This window comes from Scyliorhinus canicula, chromosome 4, assembly GCF_902713615.1.
Source record: "Scyliorhinus canicula chromosome 4, sScyCan1.1, whole genome shotgun sequence".
Taxonomy (NCBI): domain Eukaryota; kingdom Metazoa; phylum Chordata; class Chondrichthyes; order Carcharhiniformes; family Scyliorhinidae; genus Scyliorhinus; species Scyliorhinus canicula.
The window spans coordinates 212,375,360-212,387,128 of NC_052149.1; the positions used below are offsets into that span (position 1 = coordinate 212,375,360).

General features: G+C 47.7%; 1 protein-coding gene across 1 annotated transcript; it reads left to right on the forward strand.

Moving 5' to 3' along the window:
* Positions 1 to 4,497: 4,497 nt before the first annotated feature.
* LOC119964192 (liver-expressed antimicrobial peptide 2-like) lies at positions 4,498 to 7,826 on the forward strand. The gene is made up of 3 exons (XM_038793478.1): positions 4,498 to 4,611; positions 6,063 to 6,202; positions 7,557 to 7,826. The coding sequence occupies exons 1-3, from the start codon at positions 4,546 to 4,548 to the stop codon at positions 7,591 to 7,593; spliced, it is 243 nt and encodes an 80-aa protein (XP_038649406.1). The 5' UTR covers positions 4,498 to 4,545; the 3' UTR covers positions 7,594 to 7,826.
* Positions 7,827 to 11,769: the final 3,943 nt, after the last annotated feature.

The following is an 11,769-nucleotide window of genomic DNA, read 5'->3' on the forward strand; positions in this document are numbered from 1 at the left end:
TTTGGGCTGCACCGTCACTCCACAACCCTAGACATAGCCTCAAAGAAGGTCATCCAGAACCCAACAGTCTGGGACAGGCCTAGAACATGTGGGTGTGGTTGGCCAGGCATCCCTGGCACCATTCGCATTTGTCCTCCACCTCTGGAAAGAACCTGCTCATTCAAGTTCTGGTTAGGTGCGCTCTGTGCACCAACTTCAGCTGAATTAGGCTCAGACCTGTGCATGTGTTGGTGGAGTTGGACCTGTGCAGTGCTTCAATCCAGAGTCCTTCCCCTACTTCTATGCCTAGTTCTTCCTCCCATTTTTCCCTTGTCTCGTCCATGGGGGGAGTGTACCTCCTCCAACAGTCGTCCGTACAGGCCCTTCCCTGGGTCACCCGCATCCAGCAGTTCCTCGATTGGCGAATTTCCTGGTATCTGGGGGTACGTCTTCGTTACCTTACAGAGGATGTTTTGACCTACATGTCACTTAGTTTCCTTTTGGTAGTTGGAACCTCTCCGTGCGATCCTCCAGGGCTGCTACTCCATCATCTGTTTATATGTCCCTGACCGTCAGTGTCTCATCGTCATGTCTCCATTGTTTGAAGGTTGCCCATTATTGCGGGTGCAAACCTGTGGTCGTTGCAGATGGGGGCCATAATGGACATTTCGGTTAGGCCGAAGTGCTGTCTCATCTAGTACCACATTCGGAACATGGCTACTATCATTGGGCTTCTCGAGTACTTGTTCGTGGGGCTGAGAGTGCGGGTGTGACTAGGGATGTCCCTGTGCAGGAACTCTTCTCCATCTTCATCCATTCTGCTCCCGGGTTCCTTCACTCACCCCCTCACGTTTTCTGCTGTGGCCGCCCAGTGGTAAAACTGTAGGCTTGGGAGGACCAGGCCTCCCATGTTTCTTTTCCCTTGTAGGAACTTTTTTTCTTTTTTTTGGATCCTCGCAACCCCCCCTCCCCCCTCCCCCCTCCCCAACCTCTTACTGCCTTTGCTGTGTCTTCAGCCCCTAAAGGCTGCTACTTGGCATATCTCCTTCGCCGTGATGGTGTTGGAGGAGAGTGAGACGATTTTCCCCGAATTTCGAGGGCGACTTTGGATTAAAGGTGCCTAAATTCAGTTTCCAGGAGGAGAGCTGTAATGACTTAGGCCAGGACTTTGAGATTGGCCAATTAGAATACAAGTTCCCTGATTAGTGGCCCAGTCAGGGAACCCCTTTCTGTGTATATAACAGTGAGTGGCAGATCCTCTGCACTCCCGGTTTAGACAGCAGACTGAATGGTCGTGGTTGTTCAGCTGTTTTAAATAAAAGGAATTCTGGTGACGGGGCTTCTACCTCCGTGACTTATTACAGTGGCGACGAGGAAAACGGAACGACCCGAAGAAACCTGCTCATCAGCAGCTGCCGCATATTGAAGGTCAGCCACTGACAGGCAAATGCCTTTATTGGGAAAGTTGGACTCTGTTGACCCTGCAGTGGGAGACTGGGCCCGATATGTAGAGCGGATGAAGTATTTCTTTAGAGCAAATAATATAATTCCAGAAGAAAAGCAATGGGTCATTCTGCTGACCACGTGTGGGCCAGCAGCCTTTGCCATTATGCGCAGTCTCACTTTTCCGGAGGCACCGGATACGAAAACTTTCCAGGAATTGCTGGACTTAGTAAAAGAGTACTATGACCCTGAGCCACCTCTGATCCTGTAAAGGTACCGGTTTTACGCAGCATTCCAAGACACTGGGGAGTCAGTGAAGGTGGAGGTGAGCCTAGTATTGTGTTGCAGGGCTAACTTTGTTCAGGAGGAGAAGCCTCCTGCTGGTACAAGAACGGGTGAGTAAATGGCCAACCTGCTCATCTTGAGGAAATGTGAGAGCTCGGGTGCGAGTGCGCACGATAGTCACATTGCCGAGACGCAGGCATCTCGGAAGGTGGTGAGAACCCAGTGGACAGATGAGGAACAGGCAGAGACTGGAAACAATGTAGGGTCCTCCCAACTCAGAAGATGAGTTCCAAGCAAGCATCCGCAATGACCCAGGCAATGATGATGCCACCGTGACATGTTGTCCGTAGTCTCACCAGGCCGCCAAGCATGAGCATACAATGTATAATGACTGATCCTACTGACATTGCTGAGACCAACGGGTCATTCTGCGAGACGCTTGTTCATCAATGGTGCTATCGGAGGTTCAGAAGTGTCCCCTGATGGCAGAGAGGTGCCTGTCATCTCTGTGGGCGCCACCCATGGTGCTCTGGATGAGGATGACAACTCTACCACCCCTCCACCAGTTGCTGTAGTATCTTTTAAAAAAAGTAAATTTAGAGTACCCAATTCATTTTTCCCAATCAAGGGGCAATTTTAGTACAGCAAATCCACCTACCCTGCACATCTTTGGGTTGTGGGGGCGAAACCCATGCAAACATGGGGAGAATGTGCAAACTCCACATGGACAGTGACCCAGAGCCGGGATCGAACCTGGGATCTCAGTGCCGTGAGACAGCAGTGTTAACCACTGCGCCACCATGCTGCCCGCTGTGGCATCTTTTGCAGATGTGACAACTGAGGAGTGCCCAGCTATATCACTTGTTGCACACTTCCAGGCGGAGTCTACTCACGCTGCCAGCTAGAGGACGACTGCCATGGTCATCAGGGCTGACATGCCATTTATTACCGAGGTTGTGAGGTGACACTGGGGTCATGGGATTGCCTCCTCAGAAATGTGTATGAAGGAGGTAGTGCCCTTGCAATGAGATTGAAAATATGCCTTGGCAACCTGGTTGAAGGTCCCTGATGTCCCTGCCTCACTCAACGTTCCTCAAGTGTGCCTCCAGGTCCTCACCCTGTGCTTTCCTGGGCTATTCATTAGATCCATCAGTAGAATCTTCCTCTGAGATGTCTGGAACTGGCTTGTTATTCTCACCCTCCAGTGGGTCCCCCATTGCCAGCGTCAGATTATGCAGAGTGCAGCAGACAATGGCCTGCGGGCACCTGGCCTCCTCTTCCTTCTGCCCCTCTCTTCCTCTTCAGAGGAGGTCCTCCCAGCGGAGTACACAATCCCTGCCGGAATGCAGAGGGCACTGCCTCGTGCACCCGCCAAAAATTTTCCAAGAGAGTTGACAAAAGGAAAGAATCCTCAGATCATGACATGAAACCATTGATTGACTAATCTGCCATTCCTACCTGGTCTGGCCTACATGTGACTCCAGGTCCACAGCAAAGTGGTTGACTCTTAAATGCCTTAACCCACTCAGTTGAAGGGCAACTAAGGATGGGCAATAAATCCTAGTCAGTGGCGCCCGCATCTCATGAACGAATTTAAAAAACTCTCTTCCACCTCTGTCCTTCAGGCCGGAGTGGCATCATGGGTCATCTTTTCAAGGGATATCCTTCGTCATCCAGCAGCCAACCATCCAGCTGAGCTGGAGCCACAAACAACCTTGGCACCTGGGAGTGTTGTGCAATGTATGCATCATGGGACCATGCACAGACTTGAAGAATCTGGGACATATGGCCGCCTACTATCTGCATGTTTATCACAGAAGCACCCAGCAGACCCGCTGCCGCCCTGATGGCCACTTGAATGCACTCTGAATGATGGGGAATTCAGCAAGAGCTGCAAAGTCTCTGGCTCGCTCAGCCTGGCAGGTTTAATCCATCCAGTAATGGGCTTGGCGCAACTGTGGATAGCTGATTGAGATACTCCGCACAGATGCCTCATGGATTCCCTGGAAAGATCCAGATGCAAAAAACATTGAAAGCTACTGTGACCTTCACTCCACCCACACTGTTGGGAGTGATCTCAGGCCCAATCATCTGATATAATGATGCCAGGGTGAGCTTAGAGAGGCAAAGGTTCCTGCAGCACTGGACTTCAGACATGTTGAGGTTGTTCATTTTTGGAACATACCTATAGTGTGGATTAAGGACATTAGAATCATAGACTCCCTACAGTGCAGAAGGAGGCCATTCAGCCCATCAAGTCTGCATCGACCCTCTGAAAGAGCATCCCTACATAGGCCCACTCCCCTGCTCCATCCGCGTAACCCCACCTAATTTGCGCAGGGATACTAAGGGGCAATTTAATACTGCTAAACCACCTAACCTGTACATATTTGGACTGTGGGAGTGAACCGGAGCACCCGGAGGAAATGCACGCAGACACGGGGAGAACGTGCAAACTCCACACAGTCAACCAAGGCAGGAATTGAACCCAGGTCCCTGGCTTTGTGAGGCAGCAGTTCTAACCACTGTGCCGCCCCCATTAAGCCATTGTATGTTATTAAAAGATGTGGAATCAGGAGTACAGTTCAGGAGAACTTGAGTACAGTTGGAACAGCAGGAAATACTCAAGTTATTGTTATCTTTTTGCTTAGTCTGCATCTGCTAGATTGTGAATGTTACAGTTAACCTTTGCTTCATGCGCCACGCATATCACTTTTACTACGTAAAGAATGAGAGCCTATGCCAAGCGGCCGACTATAAAACAAGGTGCAAAGTATTGACAATGCATTCTGTCTGTTCCATATTGCGGTGTGCACAACTACAGAGTACACTGCAAAAATGCATGCCCAGCTAATAAAATCCTTTGCAATTATTTGCATAGCTTCAATTCTCTTGAGCAGCCAGGTATGTAACATTTCAAATTACAATTTTGCAGGAGACAATAATCGCTTATTGGGCTGGTTTAGCACACTGGGCTAAATAGCTGGCTTTTAAAGCAGACCAAGGCAGGCCAGCAGCACGGTTCAATTCCCGTACCAGCCTCCCCAAACAGGTGCCAGAATGTGGCGACTAGGGGCTTTTCACAGTAACTTAATTGAAGCCTACTTGTGACAATAAGTGATTTTATTTTTTATAAATTTTTATTATTGTCACAAGTAGACTACAAATTAAGTTACTGTGAAAAGCCCTTAGTCACCACATTCCGGAGCCTGTTCGGGGAGGCTGGTACAGGAATTGAACCTGCGCTGTTGCCTTGTTCTGCATTACAAGCCAGCTGTTTAGCCCACTGCCAAACCAGCCCCAGATCTGAAATGTATAACAGTTATTTGTATGACAGTATTTCATCAAGAGAAGTTTAAGAATTCTTGCTAGTGTCTAAACATGAGTTCATGCCTAAGATCTTACATGGAAAGATCTAAATTAATCAGGTCTTTCAGGCAGGAAAGGTGGGAAAAGAGGAGGACTGGTCAATCTGGAGTTGCCCCTTCCTGCAACTCAGTTGCCTTCCTATGTTTCAAGTGGACGGCAAGATGTGGTGGGTTTCAGCAATTCAACGTTCTTGAGTTGTCAAAGGTGGTTTATCTTTTGAAAAGTAGAGTGGCAGTAGTTTTGGATTGCACTGTCAAGAAACTGTGCACCAACTCTGAAAATGAAAATCGCTTATTGTCACGAGTAGGCTTCAAATGAAGTTACTGTGAAAAGCCCCTAGTCGCCACATTCCGGCGCCTGTTCGGGGAGGCTGGTACCCTTACCCTGCACTACTCTAAGCTTTTATGGTAACCACATTTTCAGCTTTTATTATCTTTAGAACCATAGCACATACATCAGATGGTGTATCATCTGCACGCTTGGTTTTTGAATTATGGCAAATGAAACCTTAAAGCCAGTTAATGGAGAAAATATCTCTCTCGGAGCATTAATAATGCCTATTAAGCTGTTGAGTCCAAAGAGACTATTCAGCATATTGTGTCTGTGGCCGTTATTTGCGTGATCAATCCAATTCTACTCTTGTTGCTGTGCTGTTGCTCTTTTCGGTTTCTGATGGTATGCAGGTGCAGACTATCTCCAAGACACTTGTCCACGGTGGGTTCCAGATTTCAGATCTATGCTGGGAACAATAAAATGTCATAAAGTTATTCCTTCCTGTCCATACTTCTATAAGAAGCTTGCGAACGGTGTTCTGTTAACCTGCACCAGGAAAGGTGCATGCTTGTGTTCGGAAAACCTAATCAGAAAAAGTCAAAGTCAGAAGTGTAATTAGAAACAGTTAAAAGTAATTGATATATCATGGTGTCTAAGCGACTGGATGATTTGAGTGTCATGATTAATAATGCTATCCTGGGCTTTTCTCACAGGCTGATTGCGCTGCCATAGGGCAAGTGGAGACTGTGCTACACAGAGTCCGAAGAATGACTCCTCTCTGGAGATGGATCACTTACAGGCCCCTTGGATCCTCTTGCAGGAGCAATGATGAGTGTGGCACAAAATACTGCAGGTAAACAAGGAAACTCTTGAGGAAACAACACAAATTGAAAATCTAAACCCAATGAGATAAAGGTTATTACGACCAGTGTTTTACAACCATGCACATGAACTATGTGCAGGAGTAGGCCACTCGACTCCTCGAGCCTGCTCTGCCATTCAATAAGCTCACGGCTGGTCTGGTTGCAACTTCAACCCCACATTCCTGCCTACTCCCGATAACCTTTTGGCCCCTTGTTAATCAAGAATTAATCTGGCTCTGCCTTTAAAATATTCAAAGACCCTAATTCCACTGCCTTTAGAGGGAGAGAGCTCCAGAGACCCACGACCCGCAGAGAAAAAAAAAATTCTCCTCATCTGTCTCAGTTGTGATCTAACTGGAAAAGACAGAAAAACTTACAAGTAAATCGATGTCTTGCACATTATGTAACCTAATACAGCTAATACTTTTAATCATGTGTGCTATTGTCTTATCCCAGAATCCCCTTCCCCGGAACTTGCATGGTGCAAATAAAAAGGAATTGAAAGAGGAAAGTAAAGCCTTTTTCACAATCACAAATTTAGCCTTTAGAGACAACACATGTAGAAAATGGCACAATTATATCACAGTCAAATTGAAAATGTGGGAATCTCAAAGTGTAAAACAAAAAATGCAAAGGAAAATTCAAACGCCAGTGCACTGCTTGTTCCCTTTTATAATTTAATGGTGATAGAAATCAAGATGGCCACATGTTCCTTTAAAATCTTATAAATAATTAGGTAAACATTCTGGCCTTTGCGTCCCTGGTAGCCTGGCGCAGGATTCTTTTACAGTGGAAGGATGCGAAGCCCCGGAGCATGGAATCCTGGGTTAACGACATGGCTGGGTTCATCAAACTGGAGAGGGTCAAGTTTGCCCTAAGGGGGTCGGTGCAAGGGTTCTTCCGGTGGTGGCAGCCGTTTCTAGACTTCCTGGCGGAGCATTAGGGGGTGGTCAACTTCAGCAGCAACCCGGGGGGGGGGGGGGGGGGGGGGGGGGGGGGGGGGGGGGGGGGGAAGGGGGGGGTTACCTGTTCGCTATAGGGGTGTGTATTTGGTTTCATGGTTTCAAGTTCATTATTTTTGTTAATTTATTGCTTTTGTATTGGGGGGGGGGGGAGGGGGGGCGGTTACTGTTTTTCTCTCTTCTTTTGTTTTGTTGGTCAAAATTTTGTTGAAAATTTGAATAAAAATTATTTTTAAAAAAAAATCATTTATAAGAGTAGATGTTAAATAAAATCGTGTTGCATCTCAAAAAAAAAATTAGGTAAACACTGAATTGGATTATCATGCAAAACACCTTCTACTTTGGTTTATATTTTCATCCAAGAATTGCCTTGTTTTTGCAGAAAGAAGCGCTGCTCCTTGGCTGTCCATGAAGACTGAGTTTCAGACAAAGCTTTTGTAAAGAATCACACTCAAAACAGTCATGTAAATTAACTTTGACCAATGTATTTATGTAAATAATCTTTGGGCAATGTCGTTGTGTAAATTACTTTTTAGCCAATGTTCTCCTGTAAATTAATTGTGTACAGTGTTGACTTTAAGTACATATTACATATGTGTGTGTATATATGTCAAGTTAAGGTTGAATAAAATGTACAAATATGTGAACAGTAGAATCGACTGGATATGTTTCTTTTTTTTTAGAAAATATTTTATTGTAGTGTTTGTAATTTTCAGTTTTAACAATTTAATATCTCTTAAACAACCGAGCGGGCCGACACACGCTACAACTTTAAAATAGTAGACCCTACTAACAAAGCCCTATCTCCTGATTACCCATATATTAAGGTCCCTGTCCTCGTCTTACACAACCATGCCTCCCATTTTCCATCCCCCCCCCTCCCCCCACTGCTGACGTTCAATTTTCCTTAAAGAAGTCGATGAATGGCAGCCACCTCCGGCCAACCCTTGGGTTGAACGTCTCAAGGCGAACTTAATTTTTTCCAGACTGAGAAACCCTGCCATGTCGCTAACCCATACGCCTGACTTTGGAGGCACCAATTCCCTCCATCCCAGCAAAATCAGTCTCCGGGCCACCAGGGAGGAGAAGGCCAGGACATCGGTCTCCCTCCCTCCCAGTGCCCCCAGATCTTCCAATACCCCAAATATTGTCATTTCTGGACTCGGAGTCACCCTCTCTTCCAGGACCTCTGACATGACATCCGCAAATCCCTGCCAGAATCTCCTCAACGTCGGACACGCCCAGAACATATGTACATGAGTCGCCGGGTTTCCCCACAGCGTCCGCACCTGTCCTCCACTTCCTCGAAAAACCTACTCATCCGAGCCACACTCATACGAGCCCTATGAACTGGATCAGGCTAAGCCTGGCACATGACGAGGATGAATTAACTCTCCTCAAGGCCGTTTCCCATATTCCAACTTCCAACTCACCTCCCAACTCTTCCTCCCACTTCCTCTTCACCTCCCAGATTGGGACCCCTTCCCATTCCATCAATTCCTTGTATATCTCAGAGACCGTCCCCAACTCCCGTTTTTGACATCACCTTATCCTGTAGTCACCTTAGGGAAAGCTTGGGAACCTCCCTCCGAACAATGTCCCAGACCTACAGGTACCGAAATCCGTTCCCACCTGGCAACTCCAACTCTTCCTCCAATGCCTCCAGGCTCGGGAAACCCTCCTCAATGAAACGATCCCCAAATCTCTCAATCCCTGCTCGCTGCCACCTCCTAAAACCCCCGTCCAGCCCCCCTGGAGCAAAACAGTAATTGTCACAAATCGGTGACCACACTGACGATCCCGTCAATCCCATCTGCTGGTTCCATTGCCCCCACACCCTCAGGGCTGCCACCACCAGCGGGTTTGTGGAGTACCGAGCTGGTTGGAACAGCAGGGGCGCCGTTAATAAAGGCTCCAAGCTTGTGCCCTTACAAGGTGCTGCCTCCACTCGCTCCCAAACAGACCCCTCCCCCACTACCCACTTCCTGACCATCGATATGTTGGCTGCCCAGTAATAGTTCATAAAATTCGGAAGGGCTAAGGCCCCCCTCCCCGCGACCCAGTTCCAGGAGTGCCAGCCCACACAAAACCCGAGATCACCGCATTCATTTTCCTAAAAAAGGCCTTTGGCACAAGAATCGGGAGACATTGAAAGAAGAACAGCAGCCTCGAGAGGACTATCGTCTTCACCGTCTGCACCCTCCCCACCAGTGACAGCGTGAGCATGTCCCTCCTGCGGAAATCCCTTTTCATCTGATCGACCGCTCTACCCAAATTTTAAGTGAAGCTGCCCCCAATCCTTAGCCACCTGAATCCCCAGAGACCTGAAACTCCTCCCCACCACTTTAAAAGGTAACTCCTTCAATCTCCTTTCCTGCCCGCGTGCCTGAATTGCAAACACCTTGCTCTTTCCCATAATTAGCTTGTAGCCTGAAAACCGCCCAAATACTTCCAGTGCCTCCATAATTCCTACCACCCCGCCGCCCCAACGGGCCTGTGACATAAAGGAGTAATTCTTCCGCATAGGGCAAGATCCTATGCTCCACCCTCCCTCTCACTATCCCCCACCAGACATTCGATGCCCTAAGGGCCATTGCCAAGGGCTCTAAATTCGCCAATGGAGCCTGGTATCGCAATCGGTCCCAATCCACAAATTCCTGCCCGAACCCAAATCTGCCTAGAATAACCCCCCCGGGTATCCCCGAGAATATCCCCTCAGAAGAAGCGGCCTTCAGCTGTTCAGCGAGAGCAGTACCCAGGGGGCTGTCGAGAAGGTAAGTTACCCATTTTAAAAACTTACCTTACAGGAGAAGCGACCTTTGTTTTTTAACTAACTTTTTTTTTCGGAGTTGTTTTTTTTGTTTCAGAGCAGCAGGAAACCGGAAGTCGGCCATGGGGAAGTCTGGGAAGGTGTGTAGTACCTGTGTATACGTTGGCCGGTTGCTAAACCCGAGACACTACACTTGTTGAGTGAATATCTGGTAAGCTCTTCCTTTCTTTTTATTGTTTTATCTAGAGGGGATGGCAGGGAAGGCAGTGCAATATTCCTCCTGCAGAATGTTTGAAGTGAGGGGCGCCGTCAGTGTACCTGCTGATTTCACCTGTGGGAAGTGCACCCATCTCCAGCTCCTCAGAAACCGTGTTAGGGAACTGGAGCTGGAGTTGGATGAACTTTGGATCATTCGGGAGGGAGGGTTTCAGATACCTGGATAATGGGGGCTCATGGTAGGTGGGACCTCTACAAACGGGATGGTCTACACCTGGACCAGAGGGGTACCAATATCCTGGGGGGGGGGGGGGGAATTTGCTAATACTCTTCGGGAGGATTTAAACTAATTCAGCAGGGGGTTGGGAACCTGAATTGTAACTCCAGTATACAGGAGGTTGAGAGTAGTGAGGTCATGAGGTTTCAAGGTTGCAGGAGTGTACCGGCAGGCAGGAAGGTGGTTTAAAGTGTGTCTACTTCAATGCCAGGAGCATCCGGAATAAGGTGGGTGAACTTGCAGCATGGGTTGGTACCTGGGACTTCGATGTTGTGGCCATTTCGGAGACATGGCTAGAGCAGGGACAGGAATGGTTGTTGCAGGTTCCGGGGTTTAGATATTTCAGTAAGCTCAGGGAAGGTGGTAAAAAAGGGGGAGGGGTGGCATTGTTAGTCAAGGACAGTATTACAGTGGTAGAAAGGACGTTTGATAAGGACCCGTCTACTGAGATAGTATGGGCTGAGGTTAGAAACAGGAAAGGAGAGGTCACCCTGTTTGAGTTTTCTATAGGCCTCCGAAAAGTTACAGAGATGTAGAGGAAAGGATTGCAAAAATTATTCTGGATATGAGCGAAAGTAACAGGGTCGTTGTTATGGGGACTTTAACTTTCCAAATATTGACTGGAAACGCTATAGTTCGAGTACTTTAGATGGGTCCGTTTTTGTCCAATGTGTGCAGGAGGATTTCCTGACACAGTATGTAAATAGGCCAACAAGAGGCAAGGCCACATTGGATTTGGTACTGGGAAATGGACCAGGACAGGTGCTAGATTTGGAGGTAGGTGAGCACTTTGGTGATAGTGACCACAATTCAGTTACGTTTACTTTAGCGATGGAAAGGGATAGGTATATACCGCAGGGCAAGAGTTATTGCTGGGGGAAAGGCAATTATGATGCGATGAGGCAAGACTTAGGATGCATAGGATGGGGAAGGAAACTGCAGGGGATGGGCACAATTGAAATGTGGAGCTTGTTCAAGGAACAGCTACTACGTGTCCTTGATAAGTATGTACCTGTCAGGCAGAGAGGAAGTGGTCGAGCAAGGGAACCGTGGTTTACTAAAGTAGTTGAATCATTTATCAAGAGGAAGAAGGAGGCTTATGTAAAGATGTGACGTGAAGGTTCAGTTAGAGCGGTCGAGAGTTACAAGTTACAAGGAAGGACCGAAAGAGAGAGCTAAGAAGAGCCAGGAGGGGACATGAGAAGTCTTTAGCAGGTAGGATCAACGATAACGCTAAAGCTTTCTATAGGTATGTCAGGAATAAAAGAATGACTAGGGTAAGAGTAGGGCCAGTCAAGGACAGTAGTGGGAAGTTGTGCGTGGAGTCCGAGG